Below are 21,625 nucleotides of genomic sequence, written 5' to 3'. Positions count from 1 at the left end.
CATATAGTCCACTATCTGGGGGAAGAAGGCAAAATTTTACAACTCATAGGGTGGACTATTTAGGGACTATGGAGTCTTTTGAGATTCAAACATGCTTGTTTGCCTTCTGGGCAAAAAGACGACATAGTGTTGAAAGTTGGCTTGAGAGACACCAGCTGCCCACCCCCCAAAAACCTACATCCTACAGCCACAGCCCTCCCTCTACACCAGCGTCCCCCCAGTCTAAACACACCTGACTTGTAAATATTCTTTATTGCATTCGTAACGTAAACACTCTCAGCGACAGGCCCGTTGGACGACTTTTCCCACACTCGCCGAGTAAGGCTGGCCACTCTGTTCTCTAAACAACAGCACTTCGGAGAGGGTGGCGAGGAGGGCTGACGTCACCCCTCAGGGCTTGAAGCACTTCCAGCCACCCACTGAGAGCACCACCACCCAGCCATCCTAAAGCACACTCGGAGGGTGCCTGGGACTTCTCCTCTGTGATGGCACCTTGGGTTGACATACTCCAAGTAGAACACCGAAACAAAAGAAAGGTGATACTGAGTAAGAAATACTTGGACCCCTAAGCGTAAAAGTATCTATTCTAGGCTGGTATCAGAAATGCCACATTGTAATATCTGTTCACAAATGCGGACCAATTTAAGGTGTTATGTACCATTTAGCCAAATACACCCCTGAAAAAATGCCTCTATTCCAGACACTTTCTATTTTAGAGGTACAATTTTTTGACAAGGACTCACCATGAATGACACAAAGGTAACAGCAAATCTAATCTCTGGTTGTTTGACTAGTGTGAAGAAAGAGGTCATTTAAAACAATCTGCCTGTTCCTCAAAACTGAAGCACTAAACCAGGCAAACGTTTCCAGATTAGTATGATCCACAAGGAAGTGATTCAAAGGATAAAGTGGAGAGAATGTGTTTTAAATTGTGGACACACCATGATTGCCTGCAAATAAGATTTTAGAAGCTTTTCAATTTAAGGGCCTAAAGGATTCAAACAGACTTTCCCCTCACATCTGATTCTAGAAATTACAAAATCAACTTCAAGGTTCTGTTCATTTTGTCTGGTTGGTTTCTCACCATGGTATCAGTGCTTAGAGTCACATCTAACACTGATCTGTTCAGCACTTCTGTGGCACATTTAAACAAAACCCGAGCAAACATTGACTTTTCATTCAAGGAACCAAAAGCTCTCTGCCGAACTACTTCAAAGGGACGTGAAACAGCAGATAAATATTGCCTTAGTTCAGGCCTCTGATAGGCTTGGAGGCATGCCATATTCTGCTCACTGTGAAATTGTGAATTATGTTAGGTAGCATATATTTTATCAGGTCATATATTCAAACAAGGTCACTGTGGGAATCCTCTGACTGATAAAGGTTGTCATTTTAAAAACTTTAAAAAAAAATTTAAAGTGAATGTTCCACTGATGTAAAAAATTCTAAATAGATCTAATACCTGTTAATGCTAAATAGATTAAAGCCTCAGAGCAAATGAATATATTTGCATTTCAATTCAGTGTTGTAATTAAGACCAAAGACTAGAATGTCATGTATGTACATGCACTTCCCCTTATCTTCAATTAGAAAAGTTTCTGACTGCATTACAACTATTATTTTGCTTAGCAAAGTATGCAAGAGCAATCCATCAAACTCTCAAGCTAGCAACAATGCTGTGCTCCAAACTTGTCTCCTTAGAGACCCAACATTATAGCCTGCTTCCACCACCAGACCCACTTCCAACACGTTCACACTTGCATGTTAATGAGGCTGACTAGGGATAAAAATGAAACATACTTTTTATGCACTATTTAAACAAATTTAAGTGAGAATATTAGTTTTTTTTACGCTTTTGTATTCAACGTATGTTAGTACATGCAAAAGGTGAGAATCGCTTTTGCTCTCTTTCAAAACTGTGTGCCTTGATGTTCTATAATTGTAGGCTAAAGTTTTTTTCCATCTAATTTTTCACGTAAAAATCATATCTCTCTTTTTTGCCTCGTTATGCATCGTCATAATGCTACAGTGTTAAACTTTGAGTTCATGTATGTCAGTTTCAGTAGGCACATGGTCACTTTATCTGATGTAACTGAACACTACATTAAAAATATAATTGTAATATGTCAGTTTCGCAAAATAAATGTCCTGTTCTACTGGTGTGTGTGGCTTTACATGTGTGAGATGAACCCATAACACAAAGTCTGCCAAACCATACTCAATAATTCTTTAATAACATATGTCAACACCATCAGTAAATCAGAAAGTCAATCCCCCCCCCAACACCCAAAACAATATTCAATTCAAACAGAAAAAGAGGCACCGCGATCAGGGAAAGAAAAAGCACCCTTAAAAGTCAGGCTACATTTGTGTTCAGACTAAACATTTGTCATCTGTTCCATTTTATTTGAAAGAATGCTTTGTTCTCCGCTTGGTGCTTATTTTACCGCTCACAGGAGCACTTTGCATAGCATTTTCCTGAAACCCCTGACCTCCCGGTATCAAATATCACTTCAAAAACAACACATTGCTCTGAGAAAGTACACATATATAATTCATTTCCAAGCAACAGCGTTCCACCATATCTTTGTGGAGAAAGTCTCACAGTCGTACACTACAAAACCTCTGGTGGATGGTAAAAGCAGTAGTGCACGTCAGATCTCCGGGAGAGCAGTTTCAGTTTACAGACATCTCTAATATTTAGGCATATGGGTATTTTGATGGGCAGTTAACTTGTGGCAGATCAGCCAAGACCAATGATGCTGTTTAAGTACTGCTCTTAAATAGCTTTCTGGTTCATGGATGACCTTACGTTTGGATGTCTGGTAAGGACGAACTTGTCTTATTATTGCTAGGCTCTGTAACATGTCAGGCTTGATCTGGAGCTGGTAGTCCAGGAGTGACTTTAAAGGGATTTACCCAAAGGGTCTCAACGGTCTGATACATGCTTGGTCTACAGAAGTTCCTCTCAAAGCTCACTCTTACTGGAGGATTCTGATTGGCCTGCAGCTCCGCACGGCTCTGCCCCTTCAGGAACAGAGTTTTTCGGCTGGAAGCTGAGGGAGGCGGAGTTTATGCAGTAGCGCTTCCCAGTTGGTCGCGGTCCGTCGTCAAAGAGATGTCCTAGGTGAGCACCACACTGAAAGTAAACAAATGTGTTCATTTCAGTATGATCTAGTCACATTGTCGTTCCCTTCAAACGTTTCATTTGAAATAAAAAAAAATGATGATATTCCTGCCCTAAAAAAACATTCTTTTGTTGCTATAACTATAATTATCCTACCTGACTACAGGTAGTCTCCACTCTGTGCATGCCATAGGAGAAATCATCCGTCAGTGTTATTGAGTCCTCTTTGACCAGATCAAAAAAGGATGGCCATCCTGTAAAAAGAGGAAAAACACTGCTGGGCTCTGTTTTATAAACCGTGTTCCATTAGAAATTAATTTGCTTATGTGTATGTGTATTCAACCTTGTTTGCTCTAAACTGGAAGCTCTAACTGGACGGAATCCCCCTGCTACCTCTTGGCTTCTCCATCTCGGTCTCAGCACTCGCTCTGTCTGTGGGACAAGTTCCTTTTTATCTAACGCTGCCAAGCCACTGCTAAGGGTTTATTTTTGTAGCTCATTCCAGACTAGACGTTTGGCGTGCCCCCCCTCCAACTTCCCTTTCATTGCTTAGGGAGATCCCTGCCTGCCTCGTAATTAAAGGGCAGAATACAGCAGTGGCCTTTATTAAACATAAAGCACATTTCAGCGTGCTCAGAATGTAAAGCAGCAGGGTTCACTTGCCAGGATGTTTTCTGAGCAGGGCTGCAGAGGATAAGAAGCACAGTGCCCCCTATAGCTCTCCACCCTTACCCTCTATTTATTTGAAGCATTTTAAGGAATACTCCAGCGTTCTCAACCTCACCTCTTATCTGATGAATCTGTATCTGCATAGACTACCACAGACTGTGATTCTGATGCATTTCCCTGTACTTAGTGAAATAACAGAAAAACAGGGGCCTCATTTATAAAACCTGTTTGAATATCAAATACTGCATGAAATTAATTTGCTCTTAAGTTGTCAGCATTTGCGCATGATTGAATTACAGAAATACATGTGTACAAATGGCGCACTGTAATGGCTGTAGCACACTGGTGTACATAAGATGGAAAATGCATTTATCCACACACATTTTCACATTAAGTTCACATTTAAAATGTGAATTTTCACCTGTGGTTAATTTAAGATCAGATTTGTGTGTACGAATATTTTATGAATGAGACCACTGTTCGCTCAAAACAAACTTAAAAGCCAATGGTAGGAGCCAAAGCAACTGCCCTTTGGGTCCTATTAACAAAAATTCCTTGTCTTCCATGTATAAAATTACACAAGAATACAAATGTAACATTAACATAAAAGCAAAACTGTAGAGTACTGTAACCTATACATACACCTTCTCCACAAATTAGTTGTTAATTGTAACTTCTTTAAATTAGTAGTGAATTAGTAAAACATGCAAACCCACAGGCCACACTATTAACTTTTAAATATTTGACAGAATTTTGAACTTTCGTGAGACCTACATAGCTCTTCTATTTGCCACATATTTTGGCAAGCAGTTGTAGCGTATCCAAGCTGGGGATGTCAAATAAAAGTCGGAGAAAAGAGTGTGCCTAATCCATGGGTTTGCAGGCTACCTCTGTGCCGCGTGGCTTTCCTATAGAAGATTTCTGCTCTGCAGCAAGGGAGCGTATGGAAAGAGCGGCCGCGCTGGCTCATGGGTGGTCCCGCTCATGGCTCCCTAGGTAGCTGGAGAGTCTGGAGGAGAGGAAGCTGTGGAGCTCTCTCTCTCACGCTGCTTCAAGCAGGCACAGCAAACCTTCCATATTAATACACACAGTAATAATAGCTAATGATCTTGCTTTGGGGACTTCGCTTCATATCTAGGTGGCGCAAATTAAGTATGACTTACGACTGTTGCGAATTCTCAAGTCGCGCAGAACAGTTTGAAACAATTTGGGCTCGAATTAGTCATTCGCTGGAGCACCGATGATTCAGACAGTATGAAGTAAAATGTTGGCAGGCTAAGCGTATGTAAAAACGAAAAATATTTAGCTCTGCAAGCCTTCTCTCTCCCATTCTCTTGCTAGTTCTTCTATCCCTGGAGCTAACTTGATTCAAAACATAAGTGAAATCAAAAAAGTTATTTATAAAACAAAAAAAAAAAAAAAAAAATGTTGGAGGGGGCAGGAGCAGTGGGCTGAGCTGAGAATAAACCAACCCCCAAGGTTTCCACTGCCTTAGCTTTATCCTGTCGTTCACCCCGAGTTCAATAACCAACAGCATGTTCCTTCTTAATTGCTAAGCGGTACCATACACTGGTAATTCTAGAGGCTTTTTCCTTTCAGCCAGCTAGACATGAGGCCCTGACGGTTGAGACCATATGCAGAACATCAACGGGGGCTTAGACGGAGCCTGGGGAGCGAGAGCAATCGCTGCAGCTGTGGACAAATCTAACTGACCTGTGAGATGAGCGCGCTCCGGGCCTACAGGACCATCTTTAGCACAGGTAGGGTTATTGATGTGATAGGAACAGATCTAAGTTTGTAGGAGGATCACTGGCAAGATGCTATCTGTGGTGAAAAGCAGAAGTCAATTCTTCACCCCCTTTCAGGCCCAGCTCACTCCAGCCTCCCCCACCATCAACCCCTTCTTTTCCCTCCTCCCCAGCTAGGGAGGCAGTGCTTGGCTACAACTACAAAGCCACAAAATTCCACTCAGACACAGGAAGCTCTCGGGGGAATATAGGAATCCTATGAGTCAGAGCAGGAGAATCCCGGCGGATCGTTACTGCGCTGATCTAATGGAGCTTTATCGGCGGGGCGAGCTGCCCAGTGAATGGAGTAGTGTAGCAGCGCTCTAACAAAACAGGAAATTGAGGCTGGGGCTGCTGCACGGGCCGCATGCAATGCAGGAGGTTTTGGCTCTCGTCTCCGTAGCGAAGACAGAAACGACTCGGCGCGAGTCAAAATCCTATTTTTTCAGTACGGGGCCCACATGGTTCCCATTACAGGTTGTTTTCTGTGGAGACTTCATGCATGCATATAGATTGAACAGAGAGCGAATAAAAATAGTGCACAAAACACCACAAGAGTAAATGTTTTGGAATGTAGAGCTGTGAGGCATTTACAAACTGTCCTCGCACCATGTCAGTCAACACTTGGATAGTTTAAGGGTGTTCCAGAAAACAAATGCAGCCCATGTATGAAGATTTTATGATATTTGTAACAGTAAAAAATCATAAAAAACCCAAAAGGCTCAATGTCAATGTCACTGAATCAAGCTGATGTACATTATTTAAAAACTAGCTATAGCTACACAGTACACTTCAATGGCCTTGCTAGACATATATTAGAAAACCCTGTGAAAAGTTCCATAGAAAAAGGCATAAATAAATTAGACATGTTCATTTTGATCCAATAAGATACAAAAATACTCAGAGTTATGCACTAATTGCAAATGAACACAGAGCTGCAATGTTTGGTGCGAACAAATTAAGAGCCAGGGAATTCCAAAGGATTACAAATGACAGCAGTGTAGTGTTTACAGCCAATACATTAATCTCAGAGGGGCAGATAGTGTTCATTAAAATAATTGGCTGGATATTTTGTAAGCTTCTTAAGTGAGTGTGTTATTTCATGTAGGTGGTGTATCTCATAGATTAATAAGTATGTGAGCCTTTGTAGCCCACACTTAGCGCCTATTAGACAGCTGACTGAGTACACATTCGTCCTTGCAATCAACCATAAAGAGGGTGAAGAGGTCAACCTCTCCCTTCCGAGGAGTATGAGGAAGGACAGTGTGAGAGTGAGAAAAAGAGAGTCATGGAGACAGAGATAGAGAGTGATTTATACTTTAGAACATGGACAGTACTGCAACATCATAAAGTGAGCAAAAGTCAACATACCAAATAAATAGTTTGCGTTAATTAGGGCTGCATGATAAATTACCTCACACATAGCGCCAAAGGAATACAATTAGACTGGTAGGAAAATAGCGTTAGAAGCTCAACAAGTACTTCCCTGCTCTGGGTTCGAACCCTGCTCTTCCACATGAGAATGAGCAAGTCAAACCTTCAAATACTAGCCTATAAAAATGCTTGAAGCATAACAGCTATTCTCACTCTCAGTGTTGTGTGTAAAATGTATAGACTATATGGTGAAACGCATGAAGCAGTAATGGCTTCTATTACAACAAATCTGCACCATCTTAAAGAATTAAATATATATTTGTTTGTTTTTTTGGCCTATATTGGAAATAAAAAAATACACATTTGTTCATTTTGTAGCCTGACAGCAAACAAGAATAGAAAAAGCTGTTCAAGGAATCCTGACTGTTTTAGACTTACGGATCTCACATTTCGTAGGCTACAAACAGTCCACAAGGGGGTGTCATTAGCAGTCAAACAGCTTAACCATGTGTCCTTATTCAGCCTTACAGGATTCATACATTTTAGCCATTTTCAAATTCAAGGATTTTGTGACTTATCCAGCACCATCCAGGAAGGTTAAGTACTACAGTACTGAATATCCAGAGCACAATAATATGAACCTAAATCAAAGTGTATGTTGATGATTTTAAATTAATAACGGCTTGCGAAGATAGAGAGAGAAGAATGTGCTATTAACATAAAGGCCGTTACACAATGAACACGGCATGAAAAAGCGACATGAACATGTGAAATATCTGGACGCGATTTTTTCACATCAAAGCTATACATACTGCACGCAACACAATTTTTAAGGAATTCCGCCAAGTTATTCACATTGCAAAAAAATGCATATATGTGTCAAAAAAATCTCCTTTGCTTCTTAAGACACAGACAAAATGTGACACGGTGCTGAGTGTTTCTCCACCTCATTCAGGAGCTGAAACTTTTGCGAGTGCTTTTACTCATAGCTGATTCTTATATACTACCTCTACGAGCAGTTAGCGACATACTGACTTTCATTTGTGTGTCATATTAGCAGGTCAGCGCTTTCACACAGTGAGTGCGAGCAAAGCGGCAGAGCGGCCCAGACCCGCAGTATTTGAGAACAGACAAATAGCTGATACACTGAAATGAGCCATGAAAACAAAACAGAAAATTGAATAAAATTAAAAACACAAATTCTTTAATTGAATTTGAGTCATGAATGTTATATAAACGAAATTCTAGTTAAACATTTCGTGCTGCACTCATTTCCCAGTTGGTCCACCAGGATTCAAACTTTTGTTCCATCACTAGTCAAAATAGTGTCAACGGTAAACAAATGTACCATGCACTTTTATAAATTAGATATTTATATTGAGCAAAGTGGCTGATTTGACTGTTTATGCATTTGGATAAAGGATGACTGTATAGCTTTCTTGCTACTTCACTCCACAGCACAAACCCAGAAAAAGTGTACTGTAAAAATCTGATGTATTAACTTAAAAAAGTAAGTATGCACTGAATTGAACTTCTAATAGTAAGTTAACAGAATAACCTACATTTTGTTAACTTATTTGAAGTTAAATTAACTCAAAATTTTTCTACAGCACAGACCCTTTTAAGGAGACTGATTTCTTTTTTTTTTTTCTATAGTGCATGCATTTTCACAGTCCACACCAGGATTGGTCTACCTCCCCTTCTAGTAATGTCTTCTTCTATGCATCAGGCTTTTATCCTTAGCCATAAAAGCAATGTAAAATGTGAGGGATTTTTAGAAACATACCTGAGCCAGAGTCAAACTTCTTATCTGACCTGCAATAAAAAGTCAAAAAGTTATTAAATTGTGAAAAAAAAAGTTTAAAGCTGTGCTGTCTAACAACAGGTTTACAGTATGTTTGAAGGATCATGCCTAATGGGAGAACGTTTTTCTCTCATGTCAAGTCACAGTCCAACACCGAGCTCAATCTTCCATTACAAAGCCAGCTCTTTCCCAAGTGTTTCATTTTCTCTCATTCCCCTCTCCCCTTCACAAAAAATAAAAAGAATTTGAACATGGGAAATATCTAGTGAGCAATAAGCAGGCAATTTGTGCTCTCTGGGAGCAGAGTTTGGAGGAGGGGAGGTACGAGGGCTTTGCCTGTCTCCTTTGAGAACATCGTTTGTGAGATATGGGCTAACGCCAGCCGTAAATTCAGCAGCCTTTGAAGCTCTCCAGCGAGCTATGGGAAAAAGGCGACCTGGTAATGGCTCCCGGGCCGGTTTCGGACACCCTGTCAGGTAGAGTTAACCTCGGGCTGCTCGCGGCCAACTCGGCCCGCAGCTGGGCCACGTGTGAAGCAGCCCAAACCCACCAATTACACCTCACCAGAGACACACAGCAATCTCTAAACCCATCTACTTCATAAGGAAACAACTCACACTGCTGTGCTGCTACTTCATACTTTACTAAAGGAACTATATGTGAGAAACAGAGCAGTTCTGTAAGCTCTACCTTAGCCTTAACTCTTACAGGTCCCCCATGGCTAAATTCATGCTAATGGCAAGCTAACACTTCTGTCCACTGAAATGACGTTGCATGAAAGTAAGTCTACTACCACTAAACCACCAGCTACTCCTAATGTACTCTACTACTGCCAAAATTACTTAACTACCACACTTGACAAAGCTTGCTGGTTTGCTGGGTTATGATGTCAGTTTAGTGTGTGGCAGTGTTAGCTTGCATGCAGCAAAATTCATATTTCAACTACTTAATGCCGTCGTAAGTCAGAGAACCCAGTGACATTCAGTGGAAAAAGTGCATAGGATAAAACGGGAATATGGGCATTACGCCAACTACAGAATGACAACATGACTTCAGTGGCCTATTGCGGATTAGCACAGTTGCTAAACTCTTAATCAACACAACATTGTGCTTACAAGTTGGAGACATTTCATTATGATTCAAATTTAATGGAATAATCTTGTTGTGTGTCTTGTTTTGCAGAATGAATAATCATCTTTTACATTTTTGCCATGTTTTTGTCATTTCTAGACATCGAGACATAAAAACAAAGTGTAGACTCAATTCAGTCTAAAAAAAATATAAACTGAATGTACATGTAATTACAAATAAATGAAATAGAATAACCAAACTTACATGAACAGAGGGGCACCGCAGACAACACATGTGTAGGTTCCTTCTTCTTTGTGGTCTGTGTACTCTCCCCTAAATGCACTACAAATGTAAAGATACAAGTACATTATTTTTGTACATGCTCTCAAATAGGCAAATCAACATTTTAATAAAGGATAAAGCCACAAGAGGTTATGCATTGCAGATTTTTCCAATGTTAAAGTGTTGTTAGGTATGACGTGAAGCAGATAGCCTTGAATGGCTTACTCATAAGTAATGTATTTGTTCAAGAAATTATTAATTTAAATAAGTTGTTATTAACTGCAGATGGCATGTCGGTAATAGCAGAAAATGGATCAGAAATTGGAGGGAAAAAGAATGAATCTGATCCAAAACCATTCTATACTGAAACACACTGTGTGATATGATGTTGTCGGCTGTGTATTCCTTTAGACTTTTTGAGAAGTTTGAGCATGACAGCTTACTTTTAGATGCTCATCTTAAATGAAGCGTGTCAATTAAATACAGCTCACTTTAAAGCTCAGCAGTTTAAAAAAAAAAAGTATGGGACTAGTATTGGCTGATACTAAAGGTTTTAATATTGGTATAGGAAAAGAAATAGTGGTATTGTGCCATCTCTTTTGTTAATAATAATTGCAATAAACAGGTATTCTGCCTGCAGTGTAGTTTATTGACAGTCTATGACAGTACAGACAATGGTCTATAACTCGCTTTAATATAGAACTCAATTGATGTGTGTGGTCATATAACTATGGCTCAGTTAAAAATGTTCAAGAACTGGAAACGTTTATAAGTCATTTATTTCTTCTATCTTCATTGACCTAAATGCCTTTTTCATGCATTTTCCATACGCTGTTAACAAACTGTGGTTGTTCTAACATGTGGTTAACTCTGGTTCAACAACAGTTTCAATGTGACCACTAAGGCCAAGAGGCTCATCCGCTTGAACATGCCTATTCTAGATCTGGCTGTGGTGAGGGCGACACGCCGTGGGGCAGCGAATCTAAAATGGGAGCAGTTCGGTTGGTAACAGGCTGGGCTGCAGCTACATGCCACACTGATGGTGAGCAAGCCACAAACCTCCGAAAGCTCAGCACCCTCACCCACACGCAGGCTCAGTGCCTGGGGCATTTTTCACATTCCTTCTGCCAATGGGCCGATAAATACTTTCCCCACGTGTGCTTCCCAGCCACAGAGGGGGAAAGAGTCACAGAGTACTCCCTTCTTCTCTGCAAACGCACCCTGTCGCCCGCTGGCATCGTCCTGCCACTCGCCTGCACCCTCATCCTCTCAAACCAGCCTGGCCAAACAGAGCCAACAACAAGCTCGGACCAGTCGAGAGGCCCATACAGGCACTACAGGAAACTCATGTGACACTTCTTTGATGCTGTTTTTATCCATAAATGCATAAGGCGAATGTTTTGAATATCTGCACAGCTCTCTGAATCTAAGAAAAAACATCCACAAAACAAACAAAATAAAAAAGTTACATTTTAACTCCTTTGTCTGAAAACCCACACACACAATACAGTACACCTTGTCATGGTTGTGATGTCACTGCTCTAAATGGCAGCCCAAGATGAAGTCCTAGACTACCAAAGGAATGTTCTACAAGGTTCATAATTAAAACCATTAAATGGACAGATACACAGATTTCATTTTGGGTCTAAAACAATACACTGGCATTTTCCTGGTAATCCTCATCTGGTAGAGACGCATTGAAATAAAAATTCTTGACTGAAACCAAAACTGGAATTTAAGACACATTTAGCCAAAACCTGAAACCGAAATCCAAAAGAAAAAATTATTTAATACATAATTTACCATTTTAATAAAAATTTATAATAATGCTGGCAATATTTGCCATGTTGGGAAAGACAACTGAGAAAACTATAGGAATAATTTCAGTTTTAACTGCTTGATAAAAAATATAAAGTATTATTTATTTGTATATTATATGAAAATATACTACTTGATAGTTCTCCAAAGGCATCTAAAGCTGAATTCCAGAGCCTCTTCGCTATAATGATGGAAAACACCAAGTTTTTTTTTAATATGTAAAGCAGGTGAACGTTACATTAAATCAGTTAATGTTTAAAGAAAGCATGTAAACTAAAGACTGTATAGAACGCAGCTGCCGTGGACCATGTTTAAAACTTTCACTGTCAATCTGCTGTTCCAATTCTTTGAATGCATCTGTGCTGAACAGCACAACAGACTAAAGAAGTTAAATTTCTCACTTTCATCAACATTTACATTATTTTGGTAAGTGTTAGATTATTTACAGACACTTCATTGTAGACCTATTTGACCAAATCATCAGCCTTTTTTCTCTTTCGGCTGAAAGCCAAAAGTGCAACTTTCAGCCATTTTCGGATGAAAATTTTTGGTGGCCAGAATTCTGGTGCATCCCTGCTATCTGGCCCATCTGTTGCGTATTGTCAAACAGGTTGAACACATTTCTGTACTTAATCGTAAAAGAAAAGCTATTGGCTCAAAACACACTTAATAATAAGCACAAATGGGTAGTTGCCTCCTCATTGGCACAAATTTAAAATAATTAAACTTTAAAACACATTATTGTCCATGGTAATTAGCTATTAGCTGTGCCCTTCAAAAATACCAGATAGGGATTAGGCAAAAAAAAAAAAGCTGAAGTATTCCTTGGCTAACTGAAAATTCATGCAGGTCTCACCTTTCTGTGCCCTTCTCCTGAGTGACGTGATACTGTATGGGCGTCAGGCGCTTCCTCAGCTCGTCCTGAGTGAAGCTTTTGGGCCATGTTTTCTTGGTGCGGCATGTCCCTAGAGCAGTTAAGCATGGGTAGGATGCAAGTCAGTGTCTCCTGCTATAATTATGCCAAAACATTCTTAAAGAAACTGCACTGCAAAAGAATGCAAACCAAGCCATCATAAAGCAGTTTTAATGACAACCGGTTTTGAAGAATTCCAAGCAGGAGTCAGTGCTTACTGTGCTAGTGTGTACAGATGTACACAAAAGTTTAAACTACCCTGGTCAAATGACGTGTTTTGCTGATTTCCTAAGTGAAAATAAGATAATATTCTCTATAGAGAATAAACTGAAATATGGCATTTTCTGCTTCTTATAGTGCAGATTTTCTATTTTGTTGCTGAGTTTAACATATTGGAAAAATAAACATAAATGTGTCATGTTTTGTTCCAATATGTTTCCACTATGTTAAATTCAGCAAATAAACACTTACTGTGCATTAAGATGTGCAGAAGTGTGTGATGTCTCTGTAGAGGATGTGTTAACTTATTTTCACCCAGAAATCAACGTCATTCGACCGGGGGTGCCTAAACTTTTGTATTTGACTGTATATACATATTTTTACACTTACACACACGCATAAGCATGCACTTAGACGTGCCTGAAGATGGTAAAGCACATTTATCAGGCGTACATACTGCATTTCAGCAATGTGCGTCTTTGCGGAGTCATTTTCATCACTGAGTAACTGACAAATGTCTAAGACTAAACTATTGTGGTTCATATTTCTTGACTCTTGCCTGGAAAAGTCATACAATAACAATAATTTCACTGTACTACATGACAGCAGGCCAGTGCAAAATGATGTGCTACAGCCAGCGTTTTGCTGCACACTGCACATTATTTACAGAGAAATTATGACTTCATATAAATGTTCATTTTAACATTACTTAGGGAAGGGAATTTCTACCACTGCAGGCCTTAGTGAAAGAGCGCAGACTATCTAATGTTGCAACAATGCTGACCTCTAGAGGTCAACAGAGGGTTGAATTATTATCCCCACAAGGGGGCGGCAGGATTTTTTTTTTTTTTAAGAATGACGTGATGGTTCAGACTAAATGTGCACATTCCAATCTAGCAAGAACTGTCTGAAAGAGATAAAATGATAAAGAAACTGCTGGACACCCTTGTTCATCCAAAAATAAATGACATTATGCATCTCTGAGAAGCCAGTTACAAAACCAGAGGTCCAATTAAATCAAACATAACTTGGGAATATTCATCCTAATAGCACTGATAAGAAATGGTTATAGCAGGTTTTCACAATGAGTCCCCTCTATACCATGGGGACAACTGCAGATTTAAAAGAAATACAGTTGAAACACAACTCCCAGACATAGCATGCCTTTTCTCTCCATTTCTCCTGCTTTCAGCGAATATTAATTACCAGAGAACACTTAAATTGTATATGTGGGGCCTGTCATGGATCACCACTAGTGTGCTCATTTCAGTGCTGCTGCTTTGCTTAAGGCTGTGCACTGGGGCTCCTGTCACTTGGGCTATGTGGAGAATTTCTCTCCACAAGATTGAAACCATGTGAACAGAGGAAATAATGGGGTCTTTAAAAGGTCCCGTTGGTGAATGGGCTTCATTGATGGGCCCCTCTCTGTCCAGTGACTACAAAGTTACTTCTGACACAAATTCAGAGATGGGGGGTGGTTGGGGGTAGAGAGTGCAGAGAAGAGGGGGTGGGGGTCCTCTCTTTGCAGGACTCCCCCATATTCTCCCTCTTTCTGAGGGGACTTCTGGATCCTATTAGAGAGAAAGAGAGAGAGAGAGAGAAAGAGGCCTAGCTTTATTTATTTGTCCAGAAGAGCTTCTGAAGAGGCATCTAAAGAAATTCTGGAATTTGCCCCATGTCTTCTTCTGCAAATTATTTGGTTTGGAGTACCAAGAGGTCAAACCCTTTTTCTCCAGCACTCTAATCGTCTTATGTGAAAGCAAATTTTCTGATTTAAACGCACAAATCTGTTGCACCACACTGCTCTCTGAGTTGTAAATAATTAAAACACAAGTTGCAATTCAGACCCGTTCAGCGTCTGGGAGACAGGCAAAAGGTATGCCTAGTTCTGTGTTTAGGCTTGTTATGCCTGAGAGAGGTTAAACCAGTTCTTCTTATTATTAAGAATAAGTTCCTGTGGAAAGGGGCACAGCAAACTACTACATGAAACTGTTGTGCCATCTACTGTAGTCATTTAATATACAACCTACTAAGGTACAAAGTGTCAAACATTTGAAGCTTGGCTGTGCATGCAAGCTTAAAAGACATTAAAGAATAAGTTAAGTGTTAATCCATGAGCAACTGAGAAATCTAAACTGAAAAGGGGGAAAAAGAAAAATGTGACATTTCATAGCAAGGGGTTGTCAAATGCAGAAAAATAAACCCTTCAGAAATCTCCATTTACTATCCAACTCAAAAATTACACTGCAGGGTACCTCTAAACTGTACTATAAAATGATTATAGATGCACTGATCTAATCTCCCAATATCTAATACTTGAACTGTGTATCGTGTGATAACAAGAACCAATCCGTTACCAATGTTCTTTTGAGGATCTGAGGACCACTTATGTCATACAGTACTGAGAAAAAGTAAAAAAAAATTTGTTTGATGACAGTTATTCATTTTTCAACATCAGAAAAAAAGACTAAAAGAAAATTACACAAAAGCCTCTACAAATATATATGTGCGTGTTTGTTTGTGTGTGTGTGTGTGTGTGTGTGTGTGTGTGTGTGTGTGTGTGTGTGTGTGTGTGAGATATATCCACCAGTCACCGTTGTTACAACTTCTGCTCTTTTCAGGAGACCTGCTTTCAGTTCTTCAAAGAAATGCTCAGGGGTATTTTTCCGCACTTCCAAAGTTCAATCTCAGAAGCGGTTGCATTTTCTGCTTTTTACAATCCCTGTAATCCTTATTACAAATTTAGATTCATCTGTCCATAAAACATTCTCAGTGCTGGCTTCTTTAAGAAATACACATCCTTTCAGAACCATAGCACTGAGTTGTCTTCTCACAGTGGAAGGATGGACAGAAACTTTTTCCCCCCAGATTTTTTTTCAGATCAGAAGCAAGAGTGAAGCTTGATTTTCTCCTCTTTGTCAAAGGTAAAAGCTTTCAGTGCTGGTTATCTGATAGTAGACCGCCAAAATTGTTACAAAGTCTTGCACGGGGTTGTTAGGAGTCAAATTTTCTCTACAAACTTGGGTTGATTTTAAACCACTTTTTAAAGTTTTTTCACTTTTATTTTCCTTTGACTTTACCCTTCCTTGCACGTGGATGGCACATATCCATTTTAGATGCACAAGAGAAAAAGAGGAGTGGACAAATTAAATACTGACAGATATGATAAATACCTAGTTTTGGAGGCTTTTGTGTAATTTTCTGTTAAATATGTGTTTCCTGCTTTTTTCTGAAAATTGATTGTTTGTTCTCACTTGAAATGAAATAAAAGAAAGGGTAGTCTGTGACTTTTTCATAGTACTGTACATAAACACAAATATATAGTAGATTTACAGCACAGTTCTTTATATACACCAAGGAACATAAATACATAGTAGAGGCTAGTGTACCATAGTGGAGATGGTCAGACATCCACCAGCATTCTTCCCAGGACTGTGTAAACTTAAGATTGTAGGCTTACAAAACAGTACTAATACTGTTTCGTAAAGACGACAAAGAAAAGAAATCGGATTCATTTAATAATAACATACTGGATCAGTGCATCACTAATTCTAATAACATATGGTATGCATGAGAGATTACATTTCTGTTTTGTATGAGACACGTAATGTCCGCATCCAAAGCAAGACAAGTTACCAGGTTGGCATCAAATAATGCACAAGGTGGGGTTTTCCTGCAAATGACTACAGTATGAACCCGACATTAACCCCTTGCCAAACACTCACGCGTGCGCACACAGAAGCAAGCGTGTGTTAGAGCTTGCGGAGGCAGAGCACACTGCACACACACACACACACATAGCATCCAGTGGACCTGAGGGAAGCCCGCAGGCCTTGAGTTTAACAGGTTGGCTTTTGGTCACCAGATGCAGCAGATTGAACCCGGACATGGCTGCTGCTACCACTGACGATGCTGCTGCTGCTGGAAGGAGAGTAAGCGACAGAGGGCCGTCCGCCGCTAAGGCTAGAAAACAAAACATAGGCGGGGCACAGGAAGGACAAAAAAACAAAACATTGGTCAACACGGGCTGTCAGTCACAGACACATACACATGTCGTAAAGAGGCCAACAGTGGGATGGCCAACCTCTCTCATGCAGGGAAACCCCATTTAAATGGCAGGATGAAGCAAGAGAGGACGGTGGGTAGAAGTCAGGGTGTTAAGATCAAGCACCCAGTCTAAATGGATTTCCTTGTAGGCGAAGAGATTTAAATGAATGATAGTCAAAGTTATGTTTCAAGCAGAGGATCAAGACACAAAGGGAAGGGTAAAGAAAAGGACAGGAGTTAATAAAAGTTAGGCAGTTTTAAAACACCAGTAAAGCGATTATACTTGAAGATCAAGATCTTGGTTTAGACACTTTTTTCCCCCCAAATGAACATCATACACATCTTCACAACCATGTTTTTTTCTGGCAAACCAGTGAAGGTCATTATAAACAAAGAAAAAAACGCTTTAACAGCTTTTGATGTGTTATTTCAGCATTAGAGTTATGCAGAATAAAGCTCACGAAAGGAAAGTGGTTATAAATAGATAAACAGAAGAGCAGAATTTGGATGAAAAGGACGTACCTAAGAAGATGAAGACAAAATTCCCTGCCATTATCAAAACAACAGTGACCACTCTGGCTGTAGCACATGACAACCCCTCAGTGTGTTCAAGATGATGGGGAATGAACTGACCTAAAGCCTGAAACTACAGTACGGCTGGGAGTGAACTAACATGCAGGAATGGTTACAATGGATAATATATTGATATTTTACAATCAAACTTTTTGCACATGAATAAAGAACATCCTTCATATTTTATGCAGAATTAGAACATACAAATTAGGCTGTATTGTTAACTGGGGCCTGACTGTGATTTATCAGTTGGCTGATGAAATTGGCTAATATAAAGGTTCTACAAATTTAAAAAAATGTTTCAGATAGCGGGAGGAGGGGTGGGTTATAGGACAACACTCATCGCTGTAGTATTAAATTATGTCATATTATGTCACAATATGCTTTTCTGAACTCATTGTGGCTATCACACAGGTTTTATTACAAAGAGAGCATAAATGCTAGATTTACTGTAGTTCAGTACAGTTGTATGCAAAAGTTTGGCTACCCCTGATCAAATTATGTTTTGTTGGTTTTCTAAGTGAAATTAAGTTACCACATAAAATGTGGCCTTCGTAAAACTTTTATATATTATACTTTATATATTATACTAATCAAAATTATGCTATATTTAAATTTAATCCCAGTACCGAATGTGTTAACTTATTTTCACTTAGGAAATTAACAAAACATGTAACTGGGCTGTTCAAAGTTTATTTCTGAAAGTATTTTTTTAAATGTAGCACTACTGGCTAGCACCACAGCTTATCAATCCTCAAAAAAAAACTAAATTTTGTCATACGTACTGCGTATCGTGAAAGTATTGTGATGCTGTATTTTTGATACATTGCCCACCCTTACTCTCCAATAATACCCTCTGACATAGTATCTGAAAATTTTAATTTCAATGAGCCTATTTTCTTACATACTGAGTCACCAGCTGCTTACCTTTATTACCTCAAACTGATTTACTGGAAAACTTGAAAAACAATCATGGCTAAAATAACAATAACAGATAAAACACATTCAAACCTTACCTTTAAAAAAGAAAAAAAGAACTAATGAAAAAAAGCTAAGAGCTAATTAACAGAAACCAACAAAATCCCTATGAACGCTGGGAAGCTCCTCCCCAACACAACAATATTCATATTATCATAAGACTGTGTGAGTTTCTGTTGCTGTTTATTATAAATTTGACAATTGAGAATTAATCATATCTGATCTAATCATATTACAGTGGACAAAAATTACAAACATATTAGTCTGTAAACACAGTGATGTCCGTTTAATTCAGATCATATAAAATTATATCTGGTGACAAAACTGTCATATCAGTCAGGCCCTACTATTAACTCTCTTAGCATGAGTGGTTTTAAAGCAAAAATGTTTAAGTGTGGTGGCGCACTGACAGATCAGCTAGTTGGTTTTAGATTAACACCAAGGGAAAACATCACTACAATCTACATCTAAAGCTTAAACAACATGGGATGGTCATCAACTCAGTTTACCATTAAAAAACAAAACACTCTCCCCTCAGGTGGTCATGGAAGCTGACGGTTTTAAGTTACAGTACCTAATGAAGCAGGTGCAGTGACATTTAGGAGCCGCCCCGCACTCATAGCAGACCTTCTGTGCTGGCGCATCGCCAAGGACACAAACGGGGCCATGGGGGCGAGGCACCGGAGAAGACGGCAAGCCATCCTGTCCTATAGCGAACTTGAGCAGAGATAGTTGGGTGGAGCTATGCGGAAGACAGTTGGAAGGAGTGGGCCGGGGTCACTCAGCAGAGAGGTGTGAAAAGGGCAAGCTACAGAATCAAACAAGTTCAAATTTATAGGACTACAACTTAGGTTCATTTTGAATATTAGACCTTAATCAACAGCGGTCAGCATTAAACTAGTGTAAAATGTATGGAAGTTGTATGGAAAAACAGCAGCTAAAGTAAGGGAACATATTATGAGACATAAAAAGGCTAGAGTTTATCTGAGAGGTCCATCTAGTGGCCATGAAGCTAATTCTGGGACAAAGCAAAAAAGATAATTTTTTCTTTCGCATACAACTTGTCTGTGGGCAGCATTAGCACTACAGAGAGCCTTGCAGTTCAAAAAGACCCTTAAATTTGCAAGTCAATCTTTCATTAATAGGCATAAATAGTGAAAAAAATATATAACTGTAAGACAGGAGACAGGATGAACTGATTAGGCCTCAACAAAGTCACAAAACAGTCAGTCATTCAGTTTTAACTAACAATTTAACAAATATGTCATGGCTTTCCATCTGACTGTTAAGACAAATTACATCATTCGGTTTTAGTTCTGAGTTGCTTTGCAACATGAAATGACAGCCAGTTGTCAGTTGATCAATCATAAAATACTCAAGATTTATTGGTGTAAGTGAGGCCACATTTTAAAAATACACAACTATGAACCACCAGACTATAAATAGCAGAGTATGCTCGGTTCAAGCTCTCCGGCTTATGCCTGTAATTGTTCCAAACTCAAGGTTCACACAACTTACATACCATGGTAAACCTTTGCAGGACCTGTCGCCGTCCTTCGGAATCGCTAACGGTTGTGAGTTCTTCAAAGAAATTATGATATCAAACATAATAAACAATTACCATTGTAATAGTCTGGAATACTATACTATCAGGCTACATCACTGATCAGCTTAATCAACATGTTTAACCACCTAGCTTTGTCTGCACCAAGTTCTTCCAAGCTAGTAAGGCCTTATATTTCACCCAGATGTGCCTTTTCTTAATAGATGCTGAGTCATTGTGGCTTAAAAGCTAGACCTTCATTAGTTTGAGAAAGTGACTAAACTTCCATTACACACAGGCCTCATGCAGACAGTGTCAAGGCAAAACGCTGTATCAGATGTTTTGTCTTCCATGTCAATGGCAAAGGTGTCAAAAGTGAGACAAAAAAGGACTTTACGGGAGGATCGGAAATACTGGTGCGATTCGTAGCTTTAGTCTGCTCCCTCCGGATGCTCACAGCTTTATACGACCTTATATGGCTGTGATGGCTGGATGAGAGCTCAGTGTTCTGTAAACTTACAGCAAACATTTCTTTCCGAGCCAAGTGGATTTGCATGCAATCCTCCTGAGCTATGAAGCACAAAGGCTCCCCCTGTTAACTGCCATCCAGTCTGAGTATGACAGGCTTCCTCTGTCAAATAGTTTAGTTGTTAAAGGAGATTAGTTTAACCGTACATTTTGGCAGAAGCCTCACATTCAAGGATGCAGGAATGCGTATGATTCAGCATAATACTTAAAATACACAAAATACATATCTTTAAAAGGGCATTTCACATTTATGTCCTTATGGTCCATGGCTGGCATAAACTCAAGCTGTTACGTAATGCTACTCATTGGACCAGAGGGTGTATGTAACTCATGTTTGAACCAGAGCAAATTGTCAAATAAATCAACACATTTCTACAAAAGGCTGCTTCTCCATTGTGATAGATAATGTGCGCTATTTAGTTACTACAGTTGCTATAGTTACTGCGTGCTTAGTTAGCCAGCTAGCTGGCGCTTATAAGGAGTCTGAAGTTAAGTGTCATGATAACGAGCTAGCTGTTGGTAACGGGTGACAGTAGACTATGGTTAGCCAGCTGTATAAACACAATAACTGTACAAATAACACATTATAACTCTTTCTGAAAGGTAAACGAAAGAAAAACGGTGTAAACAAACTGACTGTAAAATGTAAGCCAGTCACGTTAGCAACAGACACCAATAAATAACGTCAGCCACTGAGCTACAGCTGAGACAAGCTGGACGTGTTTCCATACATGTGATAAAACGAGGTGAACTTACCAGTAAAAAGAAGCAGAGCCAAAGTCAGGGAGAAACTGGAGAGTGAACCGGCCGGTCGGAAGTGGACGAGCTGCATTTGTTGACAGCAGATATAGCGGTCAGTCAGCGCTGGGCTTCTTAGGGAATGAGCAGTGCA

The 21,625-nt window shown here is 39.6% G+C and overlaps 1 protein-coding gene across 3 annotated transcripts; it reads right to left on the bottom strand.

Moving 5' to 3' along the window:
* Nucleotides 1–2,294: 2,294 nt before the first annotated feature.
* msrb3 (methionine sulfoxide reductase B3) lies at nucleotides 2,295–21,625 on the bottom strand. 3 transcript variants are annotated; one of them, XM_036577563.1, is made up of 8 exons: nucleotides 21,490–21,624; nucleotides 20,185–20,243; nucleotides 19,237–19,470; nucleotides 12,789–12,897; nucleotides 10,097–10,174; nucleotides 8,744–8,772; nucleotides 3,284–3,381; nucleotides 2,295–3,139 (listed from the first exon to the last, which is right to left on the bottom strand). In XM_036577563.1, exons 3-8 carry the CDS (start codon nucleotides 19,361–19,363, stop codon nucleotides 2,969–2,971), a joined length of 612 nt encoding a protein of 203 aa, XP_036433456.1. In that variant the 5' UTR covers nucleotides 19,364–19,470; nucleotides 20,185–20,243; nucleotides 21,490–21,624; the 3' UTR covers nucleotides 2,295–2,968. The 3 variants fall into 3 exon arrangements, with proteins under 3 accessions (XP_036433456.1, XP_036433455.1, XP_036433454.1); XM_036577562.1 differs by lacking the exon at nucleotides 20,185–20,243 and having other exon boundaries at nucleotides 21,490–21,625; XM_036577561.1 differs by lacking the exons at nucleotides 19,237–19,470; nucleotides 20,185–20,243 and adding an exon at nucleotides 16,878–17,027 and having other exon boundaries at nucleotides 21,490–21,621.

Source organism: Colossoma macropomum, unplaced genomic scaffold (assembly GCF_904425465.1).
Source record: "Colossoma macropomum unplaced genomic scaffold, Colossoma_macropomum, whole genome shotgun sequence".
Taxonomy (NCBI): Eukaryota; Metazoa; Chordata; class Actinopteri; order Characiformes; family Serrasalmidae; genus Colossoma; species Colossoma macropomum.
Note: the sequence above shows the minus strand (reverse complement) of the source record. Positions and strands in the feature narration are given on the sequence as shown.